At 45.6% G+C, this 23,602-nt stretch overlaps 2 protein-coding genes across 3 annotated transcripts in view; both read right to left on the bottom strand.

Moving 5' to 3' along the window:
- Positions 1-363: 363 nt before the first annotated feature.
- On the bottom strand, positions 364-3,889 carry LOC6495469 (insulin-like growth factor-binding protein complex acid labile subunit). The gene is made up of 5 exons (XM_001958880.3): positions 3,568-3,889; positions 2,120-3,392; positions 1,845-2,061; positions 1,527-1,789; positions 364-1,474 (listed from the first exon to the last, which is right to left on the bottom strand). The coding sequence occupies exons 2-5, from the start codon at positions 3,388-3,390 to the stop codon at positions 478-480; spliced, it is 2,748 nt and encodes a 915-aa protein (XP_001958916.1). The 5' UTR covers positions 3,391-3,392; positions 3,568-3,889; the 3' UTR covers positions 364-477.
- Positions 3,890-11,470: 7,581 nt separating this feature from the next.
- LOC6495468 overlaps positions 11,471-23,602 on the bottom strand; it is a 44,530-nt gene continuing 32,398 nt past the window's right edge. For both annotated transcript variants that reach the window (XM_001958879.4, XM_032450415.2), the window contains 4 exons: positions 17,097-17,306; positions 16,771-17,000; positions 12,862-14,633; positions 11,471-12,735 (listed from right to left, as the gene is read on the bottom strand). In XM_001958879.4, the coding sequence (XP_001958915.2) occupies positions 12,576-12,735; positions 12,862-14,633; positions 16,771-17,000; positions 17,097-17,306 (2,372 nt within the window). In that variant the 3' untranslated portion in view covers positions 11,471-12,575. The remainder of the gene's footprint in view (positions 12,736-12,861; positions 14,634-16,770; positions 17,001-17,096; positions 17,307-23,602) is intronic.

The following is a 23,602-nucleotide window of genomic DNA, read 5'->3' as shown; positions in this document are numbered from 1 at the left end:
AATTGTTGGATAAAATTTAAAATTTGAATTTGTCAGAAGTGGCCAGACTTGGACAGTTTTCTCGTGATGCCACATCTTTCAACTTTGAACCATTTTTATCGTTGCCACAAATTCCCACATCGGAGATTTAAGTATTTTATTTACGCGTATTTGTATTCGCCCATCGCGGAACTAATTTATATTAGTGATTTTTATTTATTTTTCCTATTTTCTAGTAACCCCACGAATTTTAGTTGAAAGTAGTATGAAATCTACCACTCAATAGATGGCGACACTACATATCCAAGTTTCAAACCTCAAATCAGAGCTGCCATCATCTTTCAATTTTAAGCGCAATAATTTGAAGTCATTAAACATATCAAATATAATTGTTAATGATTCGTTTTAATTTGGATTTCGTGTCGTAGGGCTTTTAAATAATCTTATGGGTTATGGCTAACGTGTATCTGGGATGGTGTTCAAATGAAATGGATAAACCTAAAATAGAGTCTCTCGCATGGGCCGATGTACCTGAGCCCTATGCTCAGAGTCGCTGGATGAGTTGTCCGCCGCCCGATCCGCCGTGAAACTGCCGCTCACCCGCCGGCTAGCCGAGTTCTTGCTTTTCTTGCGCCGTCCGCGTTCCAAGTCGTGGTCTGTACCACCGCCGGAGGAACTGGACCGATTGTCATCCGGTAGCGAGGTGAGCTCCGGCTCCAACAGCTCCTGGAAGTCACTGGCGATGGTCGAGGACGAGGGCTGTTTCTTGGCGGCACTGAAGTAGTCCTCGATGGCAGGATCCAGCTCAATGACAGGCGAGTGCTGCACCGTGTATACCTGGGCGTTGACCTTCATGGCGTTGGGCGGCGGCAGAGGCGGTTTGGGCTTTCGTTTGGCGAACGGACTTCCCGGCTTGCTGCCCAGGTCCTCGTACTCCGGGTCCGTGAGAAACTCCACACTCTCGGCCATCATGTTGACCCGCTTGAAGGGCGGTATCTCCGCTATCTTTGGCTTGCGTTTCGTGTAAGGACTGTTCTCGTAGCTCTGGAAGTTGCCAATCTGCTCTGCACTCTGCAGGTTCTGGGACTTGAGGTGGGCTGCCGGGAACCGTGAATCCTCGATGCTCAAACGCCGGCTGCCCGACTGATTATACTCCATGTACCCTGTGCGTCGGTAGGGTCCGTACTGAGCCCGCCTCTCCTTGTCCCGGTTGGACAGCATCTCAGCACTGCGGAACCTCTGGCGGGAGTCCAGCTGGAGACCCTCCTCCATGTCTGATTGGGAGCCATCGCCGTCGGGATGTGTTTGGGATCGTCTCAGCTTTCGGGAGTTGCGGGCTCGATCCGGTCCCGAAAGATCCAGCATGGACTTTACTGGCCTTTCCAATTTGGGCATTCTCAGGGCATCTTCGTAGGAAGGAAGCAAACTTATCTCCTGGTTCTGGTGGATGCTGGGTGTGGCGTCCTCCAGCAAGATGCGACTATTGAGGTGTCGTCTAAAAGAAATTATTGTGAAAAGAAGTTCAATTGAATATTTATCCATCTTACATGCGTTGTAGTTCCTCATCATTTTCGGAGTACTCCCTATCGTTCTGCCTTATTTTCCGCTTTTTCAGATGCTTCTGCAGACAGGCGTAGGCCAGGATGAGAGCACCTATCCCAATCAGGGTTATCATGATAATGGACCAGGCCTTTTCGCCACCGCTACTGCTCCTGGCATTCACAATCCACACATCGGCACAAGCAAACTCCCAGAGCTTGCCGTAGAAAATGGCAGGTGCGGCACACCGCAGGTGATTTTTGTCTTTGATCTTGGAGAGCACAAATATTAATTAATTATTCACATTTAAGAATCCAAAAACTCACCTTTGCTGGCTTCGAAGTGAGATAGTCGTAGAACTCGACAAAGAGTGGGTTGTGACAGTCACATATCCAGGGATTATCGCCCATCCATAGCTGATCCAGAAACTTGTTGCCACGGAAGTAAAGTGGTGGGATGGGACTGGTCAGGCGATTGCCATTTAAGTGGAGATCAGCTAGCTCTGGAAAGTCCCGGAAAGTGTTGTTCCTAATGGTGGATATTCTGAAAATCAATAGGGATTAATCATTGCTATCTAAAGGAACAATATATGACCTTTTACCTGCAATTGCCCAAATTCAGCTCCTTGAGAGTCTCTGATCTCATAAAAGATGGAATATCACTGATCAGATTGTTCGACAAATCCAACCTCAGGATGGCCGAGAGACTCGACAAGGCTGAGCTCTCTATAGAAGTGATTTCGCACCAGCTCATGTTAATGGTTCTCACGGAGTTGGAAACTATTTTGGTCAGCTTCCGCAGTACATTACGGCTAAGATTCAGTTCTACCAGCACATCGTTGTTCCGGATAAAGTTCCGATCTAAGCGGGCTATTTCGTTGAAAGCCAAATTCAGCTCCTTCAGCCTCTTCAAGTTGGAGAAGGCATCCTGGCCGATGAGTCGGAGGACGTTCTCCGAAAGATCGAGCACCTCCAGCAAAGAGTTGTTGCCAAAGGTCCCGGAGTTCAATTCCCGTAGAAGATTTCCCCGCAAACGAACCTCCGTGAGCTGGGGAAGTCCACTCAGTTCGATGCTGTCCAGATTACAATACGAGAGATCCAACTTTCGAAGGGAGGTGGCAAAGATCGGACCCTCCGTAATGGGGTCTCCCAAGTTGAGCTGTGTGTTGCGGGATAGGTTGAGGACCTCCAGGCTTCCCACCGAGTCGAGAAAGATCACGGTTAGATATTGAATGCTGCAGTTGCTCAGGTCCAGAAATCGCAGGCTGTGGGAGGGCAGGTTGGCCAAAGTCTCTAGTTTATTGTTGCCCAGACTCAGTTGCTCCAAGTTTGGCAACTGATTGATGAGTTGGTCACCGCCCAGCTTGGTTATTCCGCAGGAGGAGATGTCCAGTTCCGTGAGGGACAGGCTCATGAGCAACTCAAAGCTCTCGCCGCTTCCAAAGTTACCCAGTTGGTTGCCCTGGAGATTGAGTCGCTTCAGCTTGGGGGTGTATTTGAATGCCTCATTGGGACTGAGATCCTCCCAGGACATTATGGAGTTGTTGGCTAGCTTCAAGGTTATCAAAGAACCAAAGCCAATAAGCGATCTTGCACCGACAGTGGCGATGTGGTTGTTGGACAGATCCAAGTAGATCAGGGAGTCAATGTCGGCGTACTGGGTGGGGAACTCCGAGAACAGATTCCCCGACAAGTCCAGGTGCTCCACTGGAATGCCTTCGAAATTGGGGTAAGTCTGGAGGCCCCTTCTCGAGCAGTCCGCATACAGACTGTCCACTATCCAGGTGCACCGACACGGAAAGGGGCAGTTGACCGCCCAGGCGGTGGAGATCAGGCCCAGTAGGAGGCCAGCGAGCAACAAAAACAGCCCCATATCTGCAAGGAATACGAATATATATACTTTAATGCGCAGGCACTGCCATTAACGACTTATCAGCTGAAATTATTTTGTTGTCTCTGGACTTTTGGTTAAACGCAGTTTAAAATTGCGTCGATTCCAGGGGGCTAGTGACATCACAGACTGTTTGTTGGGTTTCCACGAGCTATTCACCTGTTGGATTTTGTGTGCCTCGTATTATACACCTTTCGAACTGCAATCGACTTATCTTATCTGCCACAAAATACAAAAAAAAACTGGAGCACCGTAACAGAAAACAAAACGGGTCTATGTAAACACTACGCCACTTGGCCGAAGGGGAAGTTTTCAAAACTTCAGAATTGAGAATTGTAGAACTTGACCGCCACTCCAGTGCAGCCACGCCCTCAGCATTTTACAATTGTCAGTCCAAAGTTTTTGAAATTCCTGAGCGATACTGTGCGATTTCCTGATTGTATGCGATCAGCCCGCAACTGATTTTCTAATACTGACCGAGTCAGGAAAATTACTCACCTGCTGGCCGCTTACGACGGGCATTCGGCATCGGCTTCCACGGCGCCTGATAAGATAAGCCACTGATAAGCCACCGTGGGGCATGGGGAAATGGGGAGCGAGTGTGGAGAAGCGTTTAAATGTTATTTTCCCGGGTAGTTGCTGTGTTGGTTAGTGCCGTAAAAGAAATACCGAAGATTTGAAATAGTTAGGCTCCAAGTTACAGATCCCTCTTAAGGAACTTCCATTAAATAATTGCTGAAATTTTAAATGGAATTTTAAAAGGAAACATGTCAATAAATCATCCACCCAAAAAAAAAAACAAAAAAATAACAAGAAAAGTGGTAGTCGTTTAAGAAAGAAACAACTTGGGGCAAACCGATGAAGTGCAACTGCAGCAAGTGTTTTGATTCACGGAGACACGAGGCAGACAGTTGCTGATAGGGCATTAAAATTACTCATTCCCGCCGGAGGATACGGCTGGAGTGCAACACCAGGACTAGCAGCAGAAGCAACAGCAGTAGCAGCAGCAGGAGCGACCTGCAGACATCCGTAACCGGATTTATTGTAATGAAGCGTGAGCAAAACAGAAACGACGCCTCAGACGACAGTGCGATAAAGATGCAGTGTGAAATGAAAAATAAAAAGAAACTCATCTTCACCAGGACTAAATAAAAAAGGAAAACATAAAATCAAGGACTTGCCGTAGTGACGTGTTGACAGCCACATGTTTTTAGCTTGATTACGGGGTGGAGGAGAGTCAAGAGGCAACCTCCGGAAACCTCCGAAAAGCAAACGATTTTAAATGGTTAGCGACGATGGAAGTACAAGGGGTGAGAGCTGGAAATCGGGTGGCGGTGGCAGGAGGCAGGGGGCAGACAAAGAGCTCGATGTAGAATGCATAAGTCAGCGTAATGCCAGGACTGATAAGCTTGTCAGGATACCATCCTCACCCATCCACCCACCCACTCTCAATTCCTCCGACCAATGCTTTTTTTTCCAAAACTTTTCACTATTGAATTCGGCGAGAGATTGTGGAGGCGAATTTGAACTCGGTTGCCACACGCAACGCTTTGGTGGATAACTGCACAGGATAATGAGCAGGGATGCGCTGTCCCCCGACCCACGGCTCCTTCATCCCGCTTATAGTCCCGCTCTCAATTGCTCCCGCAGGCTGTGTCCTTGCCGTTTTAATGAAGCGCAACGGCTTTGTTGCCGAGACGCCTTTTGTCATGCCACGCCCCGTGTGCCCTTGTGTCCTGTCGCCCACTTTTCGTGGGATAATTAGCGGCCGCTGCGATGCAAAGTCATTGCCGGCGTTGGGAATTCGCACAGTTGAAATCACAAGTTAATGCCGCACGGTCCAAGGACTTTAGCGCTCGTCCTTTGTGTGCTTTTGTTAATGGATTGATTTTGATTTTGATTTTGCGTTTCTCCCGTCTAATCTGGGGCTGACTTAGAGCTTGCCTTCGCCATCGTCATCGCCTTCGCCGTTTTATTGGGCAATTTCCAGCGATTTTTTAATAAGAAATGAAGTGCTTTTTATTTATTTTCTGAGCGCTAAGTCGGACAGGCGGGACACCGCAGGACACCACCCGGAGTGCAGTCAAAGTTAAAGTTAAGTCGAATGACAGCTGCGGTGTCGCGAGATAAGCACTCCACCCAACCACCCAGCCACCCACTCAGGCATCCAATCACGCAGCCATCGTACCACCCAGCTGTCCATCTGCCAGAGGCAACTGATAAAATAAAATGCGAATTCAGGTGAAGAAAAAAAAATAAAAGGAACTTGAAACGGAAGTCCTGGCGCTTGGGAAATGGACACGAGACGACCATAGGCATCCTGCTAGCTTGCCAGCTTAGCATTTCCTCAGATGTCGTAAAGATATCCTCGCCATTATGACTCCTTCTAATCGGCCTCATCAGAAAGATATTTGGGCCACACATTCTCCCATCAAGCACACACACAAAACGACCTTCCTTTCCGGGCTTTGATTATATTTTTTATGCCTTAGCGCCCACTAAACACAAATGTTTATTTCGGAGTCAGGGGCTGGAGAGAAACAATTTGCTTCTATCTGCAGGACGATACGTCACAAGGAGTACCACATTTTTGATACACAAGTATGGGGTTTGGGGTGGGGGCTGGTGATAAAGCAGACCCCGCAATTTGCATACCCTTAGCTAGAGGAATTGCCTTATAGACAATTATATTTATTATTCAGTTATGCCGGATGGGGGCGGAAAATGTGAGGAGGGGGTTGGGGCACTGGGCGGCAGTTTTAAACCAAAGACATTCTCATTTAATGCTTGCCATTCTAGAGTTTTAGCCAGCGTGCCACAGCAAATATCTTGAATAGCAATAAATTTCGATTTTCGTCCACTTAAATGCTTTATGAATTATAAGCTTAAGACGCGCCAACCGTGAACCCACCCTCCCGCAGTTCTGAAAAAGGGGTGCACGGTGGGCGGGGTTGGAGTTCACCTTGTGCCAAAAAAGAAAACTTTCTTCTACTGACAGCAGGCAAAGATTTAGACAAAGACCAACTCCAGAGCAAATGCCAGCTACTGATAGCACAGCTCCAGCCGACCACCTCGGGGGTTGGGCGAGATTTAAAAAGCCAGACTGGAACAGCGTCTCCAAGGAGCCGGAGAAAGTAGCTGCCGGGTGGCAGGCGGAGGACGGCGGTCGGGGGCATAAAAAAGCCAAGAAGTCCTCGGATGGAGGCAAGCCTTTCACCAGGCCAGTAAAGAATGCCATAAATCAATTCGTATTAGTTTTATGAAATTTATACCTGCGGCGCACCACCAGCCGACATTCGAAAATGGTAAAGGGCGTGAGGTGGGGGTGGAGGATGCCAAGAAAGTCCTTCGGCGGTTTAATGAGCAAATCTTTTTTGGCAACGCCATCTCGGCATCAGCAGAAAGTGCCAAGCGCCAAGCGTTTCCAATTAAAAGCATAATTCATTCCCAGGGCTTAGTCTCAGCCACTTTTCCAAAAACACGAAAACATGGTCGGAAGAATATATGACTTTTATGAAATAAAATCATCAAATTAATCTTTAATATTTCTACTGAAAAAGCCGAATTCTTAACCTACTTTAAGTAATATATTCTCCTCACCTTCCAGTTGATCCTTGGACGATGGGCAGTCCCGGCAAAAAGGGAATAAAACTTTTGAATTATCGCCTGACAATAGGATTATCATTTTTACATTTTTTTGGTGGCTGTGTTTGCCGCCCAGTGGGTGTGGCCGTGGGAGGCCATGGTCGGCCTTGGCTTAGCCTCCCTGGGGGGTAATTCGCAGTTGCCATAATTATCATCGTAAATTACGGCAGAGTAAAAGTTTTTGGATTTTATGAAAATGAATTGAGATTGAGCTCGAGCTCGTTCCCAAACCCTGGAAAGCGAGTGAATCCGCAATTGATTTAAATAGTCGCACCAGGAACGGAACGGAGGACTCCTAACAGCCTAGGCGGTAAATCAAACCAAGCTAGAATCTGGAATCTTACTTCTGGAATCTCCGGAGCAACAATTTTTTGGGCAATAATCTCGGTCTCGGTGTCGGTCTCGGTCTGAGCCGAGGAGTGTCATAAATAATAATTAAACAACTCGCGTTGTTAAGTCTTTTTATTACGCGCCCAAGACAAACGACAGTTGACAGAGGGGGGGAGGATGTATAAAGGATGTGGGAGGATGTGGGAGGATGCAGCCAGCAGGATAAGGTGCCAAAAAGACAAGACACGACAAGGGAAGGCTTAGAGTGGTAGCATGTGCGAAGCTCTTACACACACACACACTCATCCGATGGGGAATTTTCCGCGCAAATACTTTTCCAAACAGGACAGGACCGGAAAGGAGCACATGAGCCAGGATACAGGACCAGAAGCCAGGCAGGGGTGCTGTCTGCCCTCGCATTTTCTTCTCCTAGGCAGGTGCTTGTCCCGCTTCACAGAGGATTTTAAGACGTAATTAAGATAATAAATAATAATCGCCCAATGCAGGCACTAGCATGTTGGGGTGGTAAAGGTCCTGCTGCTACCCCTTCTCCTCCGTACGTGTCCTCTTAAGCCCCCTTGTCATATCCTTACGCAATATCTTGATATGAAAGTATCTACTACTGACCCGGCTCCCGTTTCCCTGGACCCCAGCTTAAATCCCAGTTCCTGGCACACTTCTGGCCCAACTATTATAATTATCTTTTAATGGCCATAAGTAAGGAAAGTTGAGAACTCCTTTTGGCCCAGAAAACTAATAGATGGTGGGAAATTTAAGTTTATATAAGTTGTAATAGTTTTCTATACCCAGGTTGTATTGCGGATAGTAAATATAGCTAGCCGATTTCTCATGGTAAGCATTTCTTACCAATTTAAAGTCATAAGTCATAAAAAATATACTTTTCATAAAGGAAAATATGCATAACTTGGCTAATATTTGGCAGAACCACAAATGTCATACCTTCCCGATCTTAGAACTTTGAGTCGAATCACTTTCAATCAAAACATGGCAACAAAATTTTTGACCCATTTTTCATAATTTTTCTAAGGGGTAACATCATGATTTTTCCCAAAAATTGGTCGAATATTTTATTGGTTGACTTCTCCCATCTTTTGATGCAGAACGGTGGCGATTAGTGTCCTGATTCATAAATGGCACTCCGTTCTTCAATCGGTTGAGAAATAGCCAAAATATGAACCAAAAAGTTAACCAAAATGTTCGATTTTGGTCAAATAATGAAACTCAAAAACGCTGTTCCAATTTTTTAGTTTTCGTGTTGGAAAAATATTCATAACTTGGCTAATTCCGACCAGATTTACAAATGTCATACCTTCCCGATCTTAGATCTTCGAGTAGCATCATTTTCCATCAAAACCTGGCAACAAAATTTTTGACCCATTTTTCTTAATTTTTCTAAGGGGTAACATCATGATTTTGGCCAAAAATTGATCGAATTTTTTATTGGTTGACTTCTTCCATCTTTTGATGCAGAACGGAGGCGATTAGTGTCCTAATTCATAAATGGTATTCCGTTTTTCAATCGGTTGAGGATTGGCCAAAATATTCACTAAAAAGTAAATCGAAATTGTCGATTTTGGCCAAATTATGAAAATCAAAAACACCGTTCCACCTTTTTACTTTTTCTGATAGAAAAATATGCATAACTTGGATAATACTTGGCAGAACCACAAATGTCATACCTTCCCGATCTTAGAAAGTTGAGTAGAATAATTTTCAATCAAAACCAGGAAACAAAATTTTTGACCCATTTTTTTAAGTTTTTCAAAGGGGTAACATCATGATTTTAGCCAAATTTGGATCGAAAATTATTTTGTATCATGTTTCCCACTTTTTAATGCAGATTGCAGGAAATTAGAGCCCTGATTCATAAATGGTATTCCGTTTTCAAATTGGTCCAAAAATAGCTGAAATATTCATTAAAACATGACTCAAAGTTACAACCCTTATCAAGATTAGAAACTCGTACGAAAGAGCAGTCATTCTATTAGTCATTAATTTAGGATTAAGGTTTTATCCTTTAAGTTGAGAATACAATTTATTACCTTTACCAGACGCCTGGCTTGCACTTTTCCTATATTCTGGAAGGGCTTCTCATTAACTAATTTGGGCAAGTAAATAAAGATGTCTAGCAAAGTAGAAACCGAAACCCCTCACACTTGTTCTCCGCTCTCGCCGTGTAAAGTGAATGTCACAAATCAAAGCGGAAATATTATTACTTATGACCATTTAATTGGACTTGCGTTATATTCATTTGACTTTCGTTACGGTTTGTTTGCGCACTCAATTTGCCAAATGAATCGCCGCCAAAAACCACCCTGAAGTGGGGCAGGGTGGAAAAATGTAGTATAGCAATGGCACACCAAAGAAGCCACCACCGAACCGAAACCAAAACCAAAACCGAAACCACTGTCAACTATTTTGGCTCGCACGCTCATTAGTTTTATTGCCCCGCATATCAGTCAAAGCCGCAAAACTATTTATGTCCTTTTTGGCCACTCCCCCCTCCACCCAGGCCTTTGTTGTCCTTTTTGGCACTGACTTTCATTGGACTGGTCCTTGTTTTTGTGCGCTCTAATTGCCGCTAAGAAATTTGTCTTTGATGGGTATTTGGTTCTTTGCTTGATTTCGATAGAGGTGGAGGAGGAGTCCTAGTCGTAGTTGGAGTCCTTTATCTCTGTCGAGTTGCGAGCATCACTTAATTATGATTGCATTATTCAGATTTATTCCCCATTTGGCGTTATTAAGGCAATATGAAAAAGTTTTGGAAAGCAAGATTTATGCTGCCACTCTAACAAGCAGCCCACCTTTGAGCCACCACGAAAGTTGGCCAAGAGCCGCAAGTGGCAAGCAGCTAGCGGCAAGTGCGGCGTAGCTAACTATGTAAATGTTTTCTTTTCAGCTTCGGTTCCTGTTTATGTATATTTACATTTAATGCCCCCTAGAAGGACGGGGCGTGGCTGCAATTTCATTCGTGAGCCAACCACAGAGCGGTGCAAAGTGCTAGCTATTTTAATTAATGGATAAAGTTATGCGGAATGCTCCACCAACATACATCCCTCTGTTGCCAAGGGCTTTGGTCAGAAGTACAAGTTCCTGTTTTTTGGCCAGGAATTAAATATTTTCCTCGCAAATATTTATGTTGTAAAGGGGGACTTTGTGGAATTATATTCATATTCCTTTCAAGTGATCTCCATGGCCGGCAGTTCATATTTTAGCCGAGAAGTATGCAACAGTCTAGCACTTTATTAGGAAATCCATAAATAAGCAGCCATGGCCAATATGCTGTGGCCCAAAGATATGCCATAAATTTGTTCAGCAGCTCACTCCTTACCACAATTTTAATTTAAAAGTTGGCGATAACAAATGATGCACATCCCCTGCCGCATCCACACTCCCACCAGTACATACACTCCCATGTGTGTGTACTTAAAATAAGAAATAATGTTGTGCGCTGATTTAGTAACCGTGCGGAAGCCACAACCCCCTTGGAAAAAATGGTATTTCTTTGCTATCTCTGGGTGTGTGTCTGCGGGATGTAACAAAGGCGAACGAAATAAAGAAATGAAAATAAGTAAACTTTGGTGCTAATAAATTGTTTCATATCTGCGGCCAAGATGTCGCGGGAGGGAGGTCCACGGCAGATAACTCATACGCCCCGTGAAACGAAGCTAAATGTGCTGCTCATATTGCCATTTTTCGCTTTGCTCTCGGTCCGTATGCATATTTATTTCCCCTTTGCTTATCAGTTGACTTACCAAAAAGTACAAAAAGGCGAAAACCAAGAAAGAAATAAAGCAATGCCTAGCACATATGAGAAATTGCCAAAGCCATTACGACTGCAGCAGCACATTAGCTCCGAGGCATCAAAAAAATAAATAATATCTAAGATACCCCTAACCATCCTTTCATGTGGAGTCTGTCCAGTTTCTATGCACAAAATTGATGAGCTTTTAATGGTGTTTAAAGAAAGAACAGATCCAGCAGCTCCTAGACTTTATAACAGTCTCTTTCTTTTTAGAAAGAATTTCCTTTCCCAACCCATCGCCTTTGAATAAAAAGACTCTTCTTAGATTTGACATTTAAAATTGTATTTATTTAATCATTTAATAATTGCTGGGGAATATATTTCTATTTATATTATATATAAAGATGTGTGGATGTTCATGTCTGATTTGTGTTACTCGTGAGTTGTGACGCTGTTATGGATGCGCTTTCTGGCAATAAATTACAATATTATTTGAATTAATTTTATTCTCTATCTGAAGGCTTACGAAACTAATGGAACAATTTATAAAACATTTTTCGTATTTCAGTTTATAGTTTAAGGTTGTCAAGGTGCTTCATTCGAAACGTTTTGCAGAGAAATGGAGAGCAACGAAGGGTTTAAGCCAAACCGCTGCCGATTGGCCAACTGAGCTTTTGGGGGGGCGCTTGGTATTAGATACCAAGACATCGAAAGCAACGAATCATATGTTATACATTCTATATATGCGATATCCGTGTGCTAGCTTTCCAGGGGAGCGGGGCGGGATATGTGCTAGGCTTGGAGGGGTAATTTTCATATTTTTTTCAATTCAATTATTTCAAATAAGGCAGGAAAACTCAAACTTAAACGGTAACCTAAACTGCCGATTCAAATGCAACTAAAACCGAACAAAATTCACAATGCTCAAGAATGCGTACCTAGGGATAACATACATTATATACATTATATTCTCGAAAATTGGCTCTCTTTGGTTTGCTTATTCTTAATATATCGAATACCACTACATCGATTCGATATCGCTACGAGCTAGATAGAAATAGATGAAGAGAGTTACTAGGATTAAAGGTTCTCTCTTAGCTATAAAATAGTCATACTGGTTCATGCAAAGATCTTATTACTCGTAATATTTTCTCTAATTTTCGCTAGACGCTCCTCCGGCCAACTGGTAACGCGTAACTGGGTTAGTAGTTCTGATTTTCATAATACTTAGAGTGGGCTAAACTAGAGAATTGTATATTTTATCATCTATCGTATATAATATTGGTATAGTATTTGTCATATCTGCAGTTGACTCATGAAACTGCTTTAATTGGGTGTGTGTGTCTGTGTTTTTTTTCTTCGTTCACTATTTACAAAAAGAAATGCTACTAATTTTGATTTCAAACTCCGGATAGGGGTCTTATCTCTAGTCCCTTTCCTCGTATTTGGGGACAAAGGATCCAAGTCCGCTCAGCTGGGCGCACTGGTTGCTATCGTAGAGGGACATCTTGAGGCGTTTGCATTTGGCCCGGCGGTTCTTGAACCAGAACTGCACATTTTTGCTCTCCAGACGGGGGAACTTTTGCCTGAAAGACGGAACAAAAACAAATAAAAATATTATTAATAAAATTTGATACTTTGTTTTAATTTTAGATGAAAAATGTTAACTGAAAACTCCTATCTTAATTGTTAAATAAAAAAGTACAACTCACCTATAGGGCATGGTGTTCAGATCCTCGGTGTACTTGAGGATTAGGTTGTGCGAGGGATGCGTGTTCATGGCAAACCATTGCTCCAGCTTGGGCACCTCGGTGACCGGATCTATGAAGGTGCGGTTCCTCTTCCTTCGCTCCTCGTTCGAGATGCTGGACAGGTTGAGGCCACCACCGCCCATCAAGGCGTTGGGCTGAATTCCGGCCGCGGCAGCTGCGGCTGCGGCATGATGATGTGGATGTCCTGCCGCTGCTTGGCCAAAGGCTGGGATGTAGTGGCTCATGTACATGAAGGACTGGGAGAACATCGAGTTGGGCACCATGGGAAATGGCAGCTGATCCTTGTGCGGGGCCACGCCACCCGGCATGTCCGGTGAGGGAGAACGGAACTCGTCCAAATGGCTGGCATCGTTCTCGTTGTCCTCCTCGTCCTCGTCCATGTCCAGGTCGTCGTCCTCCTCTTTGGGCGTAGTGCGCTTGGGCGTGGAGCTGACATCCTGGTCATTGTGGCTCTGGTTGTGCGAGCTGCTGTTGTTATTGTGGTGGCTGTTGTTGTTGTGGCTGCCACTCAGATTGGATGCGGCATCGATTTGGGCATCAGAGTCCTGGTGACGGTCCTCGGTGCCGGAGCCCTCCTTGTCGTTATCCTGGAGTTCGTCGCGGGGCTTCTCCTGGCGTTCCTCTTCGTTTAGGCTGCCGTTCATGCCATCGCTCTTGGCCTCGCCCTGCTGCTGGAGCTGTTGTGGCTGCTCCGCGGTCTCCTCCTCATCGTCGTCCATCAAGGGAGAGCTGCGATGGCGCTCGTGGGTGGTCAGGGACAAGGGGAGTTGCGGGGTGTTTGGCCGGCTCTGCTCCTCCTCCATGTCGTCCGAGTGCTGGGACATGGTGTCTATGTCCTCGGACTTCAAGCTGAGCGGGCTCTTCAGATAGTCGTGTGACATGGACAGGTTGCCCATGCTCATGGGCTGGCTGCCGGCACTGCTGCTGGAGTTCTGGCCCAGCGGAGCATGCTGGCTCAAGTAGCCGTTCATGGCGGCATGGCCCAGAGCACTCATGGCACTGCCCAAGCTGCCGCCACGCATCTCAGCCCGCTTCTGGGCAGCTCTGGCGTTCTTAAACCAGTACACCACGTTGTTCACATCCAGAGGCTTCCTGCCACGGCGAGACTCCAGGGCGTTCAGCTGCACCACATAGGTCTGGATCTGCTGGCGCGAGGGATGCGGATTCTCGGCGAACCACTTCTGTAGCTTCGGCAGCTCCATCTCCGGATCAAAGCTAGTGCGCATGCGTGTCTTCTGGTTGGGATACTGGGGGCCATGACCACTGCCGGCGTGATGGTGATGGTGGTGCAGGGAGGCGTGCATCGGGTGCACCAGCATATTGCCGTGGTGTCCAGCACCTGGAGCCGGCCCACCAACCGGGTGGTGGGCTGCCTCGTTGGCCAGCAGCAGGCTCTCCCGACTGCCCATCGATCCCAGAGGATTATTTCCTGCGGCTCCTCCGGCAGCGGCGGCATGGGCAGCAGCAGCGGCTGCGGCCGCCATGGCTGTTCCCACCGGGAAGTCCATTTCGCCGGGCACTGCTACTGGGACCGGTACTGGCGACGGACCGGTCATGAAGGGCAACATCTTGGGTGCCATGGCCGCCGCTTGGGGGGAGAGCTGGTTGGACCACCACTGGTCGAACTTGCGACGCAGATCATCGGAGATCTCACCTCCAGGCAGAGCATAGGTGTTTTGGTGGGAGCTTCGGCAGATCTGTGAGAGAGTCACCTGAAAAGACATAAGGAATGGGAAGGTAATTAAATAACTACTTTAATTCCAAAGAATATAGATACTTTTAAGGTTAATTAGCAAACAATTTAATAATAAGTGAAGCTCTTTCGTAACGAAGACCTTTTAGATACAAGTTGGTAATCTATGGTTCAAACATGACACCTATATCTTGAACGTGTCGATCTTCGACTGACTCGCTCACATAACACCTGAATAAAAAGCAATGGAATCGATCATCAGGCTTTTCCCCAAGCGGGAAATCAGAGCGAATTGCCGGGGATTAGTGGTGACCAGCAACCTTGGAGTGGGGTTTGCACTGAGCGACTGTCAACAGTAGCTGCACTAAGCCCCCCGAGTCCCAGAGTCCATCCGCCCGCCGCCGGTCACTAAGCGGCTGTCATAAAAATCACAGTCGCCGGCTGGACAAAAAATCAAAAACAAAATAAGGGGTAATGTAAGGGGTATTAGGTGAGGGGCCAGGTGAGAGGGGGAAGGTGGAGCGGCTTCAAGTGCCGGGATTTACTTAGCCATAAATGTGGCGACCGTAGGCAGTGCGGTTGCGAGTCCGAAATTGGCTATTACGATATAGAACCTGGGACTGATACCCGCTGCTGATATTAACTGGCACTGCCGCAGTGCTACGAATCGAAGGCGATAAATAGATAGTCCCTGATAGGCAGCGACACCATCAGCTTATGGCGATTAAAATTGAATTTACCCAACAGAACCAGAACCAGAAACAGAAACGGAATCAGAAATAGAAACGCGATGAGTTGGCCAAGGGGTATGGCGTATTAAGTGTTCATAGATACTGCTTTGTCTCCCAACTGTAAAAGATAATGTCGGAGGTTCTTTCGGTGGTGCTCTAGGCGGTTCTCTGGGCTAGGCGGTTCGGTGGTTTCGTCTTTTGCCTTACCGATGGCACTGCTATCAGCTAGCTAAGGAGGCGCCCCAAATCACTTAAGCTGCTCAGAGCACAAGTAAGGGGTTGAGGGTGGTTGAGGAGGATTGGAGGAGGGGGCATCGGTTGGTGGTTGGTGGGTTAGGTGGGGTAGACACCTAATTGTAAATAAAATGGGTTGACGCTTCTTACGTGCTGGGGTATTATTAAATTGATTTTCGTATCGCCGCACCCCAAAAGCTCCTCAGCGGACACTGGAAATCGCAGAAGACGGTTGGGGTATGGGAATCGGAATGGTTATGGGTTGGAGGTGTCAGACAACGAATGTGGAAATTATGGTAAATGCTTATCATGTGATTAGGAGGGACGACAACTGCCGAGCTTTGCTTTGCTTTGCTAATATTAATCGGAGTAGGGGGAGAGGGGCCAATAAAAAAAATAGAAGACAACAACAATCGCAATATCAATTGAAGGGTATTTCTGGCCGTGATTTCGTGTTGTTCATCGCCCATGATAGTGTAGTGCCATTTGATTTATGGCGCTAATGCATCGATATCGCCCCCCCACCCAGGAAATGGGGTCATGTGAGCCCTGTTGGAGTGCAGTTCGCCCCGCACCACCACCTTCGCCAGGAATTCAAATTAAGCCTTCTAAACCGATTTCAATAAGGAAACAAAAGCCATACTCAAATACACATACGCACATCCTGAAGATACAGATACAGATACAGAGATACAAAGACTGGCAACGCAAAGCGGATTAAAATGAAAACTATTGCAAAAAAGGATTAGTTAAGTGAACCAAATAAATGAACTCTGCTTAACAAAATTTCTTTGTAGTCGCTATCAAAACATTTTCAATGAGTTAAATATTCCGCAAGCAGACAGGACATGCTAAAGATGTCGACTATCCGAGTATCCTTGTTGCTGCCAGTATGTGTGTGTGTGTGTGTTCATGCCTCATGCCTCACGTCACGCAAATTAGCGCCGTTGCCCTCCTCCTCATCCGGAGACATTTTTCGGCAAGTTTTAGCAACTTGGAAGACGGATCAAGAAGTACGGGAAAGCACAGCAGCACTCCGTAAACCGTAAACCGTAAACCGTAAACCGTAAACCGCTTATGAATCATTATAGAGTTTTGTCGTCTTAGTGCAGAATTTGAAGTGAAAGTTCAAAGTGAATGTCTAATTGGCAGCGGAAGGAGAGTTGGTATTGGGGTTCTGCTCAAACTCACCTCATCCAAAGGACATCCTGTGGAACGGAGCACCGCATGTGATTGCAGCACTAGCAGCTTCAACAGCTTGTCCTTGATCTCGCCCAGCGATGATGTCTTGGGCCGCAGGATGACAATCCTTAGAGTGATCACCGATGTGAGTTCCCCGACGATATCACTCACTGGCACTGCCGGATTATCGGATATCTGCTCCAGGGGAATGGGTTTCCAGTGCTTGATAATGAGAGAGCCTAGAGGAGAAGACAAAGGACACCATTTGTTAGCTATTCTGTTTGAAACACTGGGCTTTCTGTGCTAATATTGGCTGGTTAGCTGAGATAACCCACCTCTGGCTGTGTTGGCCACCTCCTGGGAGTAGCCGAGCCTCTGCAGGGCGGTCTGGACAATCTCGCTCCAGGGCGTGGCCGCCGCGATGATCACATAGCTGTCGGTCTCGATGTTGGGCCGCCGCTTCCACGGCTGGCGGGTGTCGATGGTTAGGGAGGCGTGCAGCGAGTGCACCGACTCCACCACACAGTGGAGTGGAAGTGATTTGGCTGCAAGAGAAGAGGGGAGGAAAACTGGTTAGGGGACAGACTAATAACTCTAATAGCTCGAGAGCAGTTTAATAATCGGTTTAGGTTCGTCTAGTTCCAAGTGCAAATCATCGACAAATTAAAATAAGCAATTAAAACATATTCAAAATGGAGCTTTCCATACAGATTGGCTGCTCTCGGCCGCCGCCACACGCACTAAAGTATTAAAATAAATTATTGCATGTTGCGGTTAGCCGCAAATGGTTTTAGCCGCTTAAATTACCGCCCTCTCCCTCCTCCTATTTTGGGCTACCGGACTTGGTTCGAAGCTCTACCGCGAGGACCATTTCAATATTTTTCCAATATGATGTTTTTCGAAAACCAACAGTGACTCGCAGAACTTCTCCTGCTAACCATTTACCAAAAGGCTTAAATTAAAATTTCCCAAAATTCAGGCAATAGAAGTTATAGAACTTTTTCCATGGCAATGGGCAGGGGGTCTATATTGAGGCCTACATATATGGCCAACACGAGGGAGGGAGGGGCTTTGGCCAAATAAGCTTAACGCCCCAGGACCGACCAACATAATGGTATTATTAATTATTCCAATTATAAAAATTGTAAGCAGTCAGAGATTGGCGAACGATTGGTATTTGCTGGGCTCGGACAGCTGGAAGCGTTTTAAAGAACCCCAGGTAGGGGTAGGGTGAGAGGCGGTAGAGAGGTTGGCGGCAGGCCTTTAGTGGAATAACGGACCAACCAAAAGTTCAGCCCAATTACAGGCGATTTTCATGGCATATGTATTTGTCGTGGGTGGAGTGTGTGGCACGCAAATCTTTTAATTGCCATGGAAACCTCATTGGGGGCCATTGGCATTAAAAATAAATACATCAGCAGAGTTGGCCGAAGAGTGTGTCCATACACACATATGTGTGTGAGTGTGTGTGTGATTATAGCCGAGTTGAAAAGGAATAAAGAATTCAACTATAATGCATTGTTTGTCACCGGCTGTAGTAGTAGGCTGAGAACTTTCAAGGACATGCGAGCCGAGTTGTCAAGTTGTAAAAATAATCCAATTAAATTGAATAAATTTTGCATTACGCAATGTTCTGGCGAACTGGAAATTTAAACGAAATTAGCCGTTTGGTTACGTATTGTTTGTGGCCCAATCCCCTCCGCCCCCCCACTCTCTATCATCATCCCGTGCTACCACGGAAATGTTTTGGCATTATGGAGGGCCAAAAACTGGTCATTAGTGCGGTGGCCCGGCCTGGTGGAAATTCAATGTGTGTGCGGCGTCCTGCGAAAAGCGAATTATAAACTCAATATATCCATTATCCATGGAGCCATGATTTGATGGGGCTAAAACAAAAGCGGATTTCGTCGTCCACCTGCATGCATGCGAGTGGGTGGCCCAGTGCCCAGTTAGTGTAGTACCATACATAGTGTGTGTGGTGGAGCCGAAAGCCCAAAGCCTAAAGCCCAAAGCCGAAAGCCGGCCATGGAGCAGCCACTAATTGTTGCATCGAGCCTGTTTACCGGGATTTTCGTAAAGGAGGTAGAGAAGGAGGGCATTTCAGGCCGCCAAACCCACCGGAATCAGCAGCTTTAAGTCACCCGGCCAACGAAGGCAGACAGAGCTTATCCTTATTAGCATTATCAGTGGCAGTCAGTCTGGGCACAAAAAATGTAATCGAGACAGTCGTCGAGCTGGGCCAAAACAAATTGAATTAAATGTGGGTGGTTCGGTGGTTCGAGGGCATTAAATCTTGGCAAGGAATTCAGACAGATAGAACGAAAGACTGAGGACTGTGGCAGACTCTCCTGTTAGCTCTCCTTATTTCTTTGCCCCGCTAAGCCGACAAACGATTTGTAAATGAACTCTAGGATGATATTCTTCGACCTCCACCACCTCCCTGCCCCCCATCGGCAGTCAACCGCCACGCGGCTTAAGATTTATTAACCTGCATCGATGGCAGCTGAAAATAATCAAGTTCAGTCATCGCAATCAACTGAAATTGGAAAATTTCCCAGGGCCAGGCCAATGAGGATGGCGGCAGGAGTGCCTTCAGTGCCTTAAGGAGATTTCCGCTCCATGCCCAGGACTTATAATCTTTTGAAAAGTTTCCAGAAACATCTCATGTGCATAAAGTATCTGGCGGGGGAAGGTCTTGTGCAGGGTGCTGGGTGGAAAAGTTTTATCCACTCGACTTTCTTCTAAGAAATTGACCAATTGGCTGACCACAGGCCGAGGCAAACAAATAATTATAAATTGCCCTGGCAAGGACATCAAAACGATTTAATCCTTACAGGCAGGCACACACACATACAACACACTCGCACACTCGCACAGAGAAGATGGAAAAGCTATTTAGGTGACTGCAAAGGATTACTCAAGTATCCTTCTCCGGCTCTGGCAAATATTTGTAGTCTTTTCTCAACTTTTTCGATGGAATAAATTGTGTGATTGTTTATTTATAGCCCGGAATGCTCATAATTTACTTATTAAAATGATTTTGAGTGATTTGGGTATTTAGGAAAATTAAAATTTCAACAGGCGAGCTGCAAAAGTTTTAATAACCAGAACGGACACATGAGCACCGAGAAGGGGATGATGATGGTTTTTGGGTGAAAGGATTCGAGGAGAAGGGTTGACCGGGCTTGGTTCGTCTTAAGCCAAATGAACTGTTGGGAAATTTGCTTATCATTGCTTGACCAGTGCAAAAAATCTTAAGGATTTCAAGGGACTTAAGTAGGCTTCTCTATGCTATGCCAGTGAGTGTGTGTGTCTTATGCTTCGTGTGTGTAAGTTTTGCGGAGAGTGTGTGGGTGGTTGAGGGGATTTTATACAAGAAAGAGTGACCGGAAATTAAGCAATAGTCTTAAGGAAATTGCCACAAGTTTTTCCTTCACTTCACGCCAGAAAACAAATTTTCATGTCCTTTTCACCCAGCGTCTTAAGGGATCCTTGTGTGTGTTCGTGTGTGTGCATTTTTATTTACACTTCAACTTAAGTCCTACTTAATTGCAAACTCTTTTTTAGTAGAATTTTTAATGCGTGCATTTTAATTTATAATGCCTCCGACAGCTTCCTGCAGCTTCACTAGTATTCCGAGCGACTTAAGAACTTTCCTCACCCATACACACACCTACGCTCGTCCTGAAACACCCACACACACACGCATGGTACGTGAGCCTTTCGCTTGGCTGGCATCTCACACCTTTTGTTTCCTGCTGCATATCCTGGCCTTAGACCCTGCAGTCTCCTCCATGCATTCTCAAAAGAAAAACAAACATATTAAGCAGGACAATAAAATGCAAATCGCTTTGCTTTTTGCCAAAGGCATTTTCGATCCTTCGCCGCAGGACTCTCGACTCTCTTTATCGAACCATAACTACCCCGGGGAATAAAAGATTAACTTGATTGGAAATTGGTAAAGTATTGAATGTGGATTACCAGTTTCTTGAAATATTAGATTTTATAAACTCTTCTACCCTCATCCTCGTATTTTTGTAACAAGGATTACTTTCAGTTGCCTTCTTGGCCTGAGATCTCTGGGCCTGGGGCTCTTGTTTCGAATCAAAGTCATTGCTCTTTGGCACTTCGAGTTCCACTTGTGCATATGCGAGTATTTCTGCACTTTGCAGCTTGAGGAGGAGAACCGCTTCTTGGTCGTATTGGCCTTTGCCCTCTGACTCAGAGGCGTATTTTGGGATTTGCACTTTTTTTGTGCCGCTTGTATTTGGTTTTTTTTATACCCTTGCAGAGGGTATTATAATTTTGGTCAAAAGTGTGCAACGCAGTGAAGGAGACATCTCCGACCCTATAAAGTATATATATTCTTGATCAGGATCACCTCCTGAGTCGATATGAGCATGTCCGTCTGTCCGTCTGTCCGTCTGTCCGTCTGTCCGTCTGTCCGTTTCTACGCAAACTAGTCTCTCAGTTTTAAAGCTATCGAGTTGAAACTTTGCACACACCCTTCTTTCCTTTGCAGGCAGTATATAAGTCGGAACGGCCGGGATCGGTCGACTATATCCTATAGCTGCCATATAACTGATTGATCGGAAATGCCATAACTTTGGTGTTTTTTAAGTTAGAGGGTTGGGACTTTCCACACATGTTATATTTGACCAAAATATCTTGTGTGCAAAATTTCATAAGGATCGGCCGACTATATCCTATAGCTGTCATAGAACGATCGAAATTGGCATAACTTTGGTGTTTTTTAAGTTAGAAAGATGGGATTTGGTACAGATTACTCTTTTGGCAAAATAATTCGATATGCCAAATTTCATAAGGATCGGCCGACTATATACGATCCGCTATATATCTAATAATATAAGATGCGTGGCGCCACCTAGCGGACTGCGACTGAACTGCAAGGGTATATCAACTTCGGCTCCGCCCGAAGTTAGCTTTCCTTTCTTGTTTTTGTATGTTTTTGAATAGGGCTTTCGGGGGCTGGGAAAACATGTTGAAACTTTTAAGCGGATTATAATTAATGCCGTGAGGCATTTTCTTTCTTTTTATCGCCGGCTGTTTGCGTTTAGCGCCCTCATCAGTGCGCCAATCGAAACACGGCCAGTCGGATATGGCCGGAAATCAGGGGAATCTCGAGTTCAAGTCTCGACTCGCCTGGTTATCCAACTCCGCTCCAATTACTTTCGAAGCGTGTGGCATGAGGTCCGTAAATGTTAGTCAAAAATAATCCTAATGAAATAAGTATGGCCCGTAGCAGTAATTTATATGAATCCTTTTCTCAAGCCCCCATCCTGGTCCTTCTCCCATCCCTGTTATGACTGTTCAGCTGCTAAATTGGCCTCGTCCTCGGCCTCTTTGGGTTAGGCTTTGGAATTGTCTCAAGTTTTGCTATTGTTTTTGTTTTTGTTTTTGTTGCGCAATAAATTCATTTTTTGTCCTTAGACATGTACAACTATGCATGAGCTTGGGGGGGTCCTTTAGGTACTGAGTGTGTGTGTGTGTGTGTGTGTGTCTTAGACTTAATCCTTTTTGTTGTTTGCTTCATATGTTGATTTGGGACCATCATCAGGTGAGTTTTCTTTTGCCAGCAAAAACGACAGTGGCCAGCAACCTCAGCAGACGACGTAGTTAGAAAATCTTACCAGGACACCCACACACACACACACACAGGGGGAACATAGCCGAGGGCAGGATGGTCAGGACTCTAGATAGTTTCAGGTTGTGAATGGATTTTCTTAAGTGGTTCTAAGCTTTGTCTGTGAAGCAAACCAGAAAACATGCTTATACATGTGGCCAAGTGGCTGGAGAGTTCAAGAGTCCAGCCGTCCAGGAAATCGTCCAGGTGGGGGGAGCGGACGGAAAAGGACTCCAGTGGCATTAGCAGGCTGCTCAAGAAGCTGCAGCACTTCATTAGTTTTGCGAATTTGCGGACAGGGACCCTGAGACAATGGCCAACTGCGAGGCCAACAATAATTGAATGCACAGGAGGGTGGAGTTGTGAGTTCAGAGCGGAACGGAACGGAACGGAAGGCCCTCAAAGCGGCCAAAGCCATGGACCTGGGACAAATCCTTACAAAGGGATTATGATGTGTATTTTTCGGCCAAATGACTCTTAGCAAACCAGTGCAAAGTTATGCAATCGAAGCTGCTATGATAAATTGATGGCGAAAGCTTAGGCGCTCTGTCCTAGAAATGAATAATTAAAGCACAAAGAATAGAGAGCTTGGAGGTATCCACAGTCAGGACTCTAGAGCCTTTATTTGAAGAAGAGTTCAAGGATTCTTAAGAGTCTTGGCGATGCAAATAAGCAGAAATTTTTGTGAAACAGGATTAAAATTATGCACTGCAGGATAAGGCCGACATGCGAGGGCACACAAGGACTCGCTCGCCACAAAAAGGATTTTCAATTTGACAAATACTATCAAGTACCCGGCGAGGACAAGGACGCCCGAAACTGAAGGAGCAGACACAAATAAGGGATTTAAATGTCGATAATGTCTGCAAACAAACGCAGTCGAGATATACTTGCTGCTGGCTGGTTAAGAAAAAGAGGAGTCGGGACGGGGACTGCCACCCTGGGTTGGCCAAAAATCAGCCAGAGCCCGTTGAACCAAACATACATAATCGCAACCACAGAACGAAAAAGGGGAAAAAAAGCACAAACCAAAGCCAAAATGCCATTGACTGACTGGCACCGAGAAATCGCTCGCATTCATAAATCTGCTCAGACCCAGAAACGGCTCCGTTTGTTTTAAGCGTTTTTGAGTTGACCAAGTTGGCCAAGAGGGACCACCCTATAGACACACAATATATGCTCAAGTTCCACCAGACA

The sequence above is a fragment of the Drosophila ananassae genome, chromosome 3L (assembly GCF_017639315.1).
Source record: "Drosophila ananassae strain 14024-0371.13 chromosome 3L, ASM1763931v2, whole genome shotgun sequence".
Lineage (NCBI taxonomy): Eukaryota > Metazoa > Arthropoda > Insecta > Diptera > Drosophilidae > Drosophila > Drosophila ananassae.
This window is presented reverse-complemented; position numbering and strand designations above follow the sequence as displayed.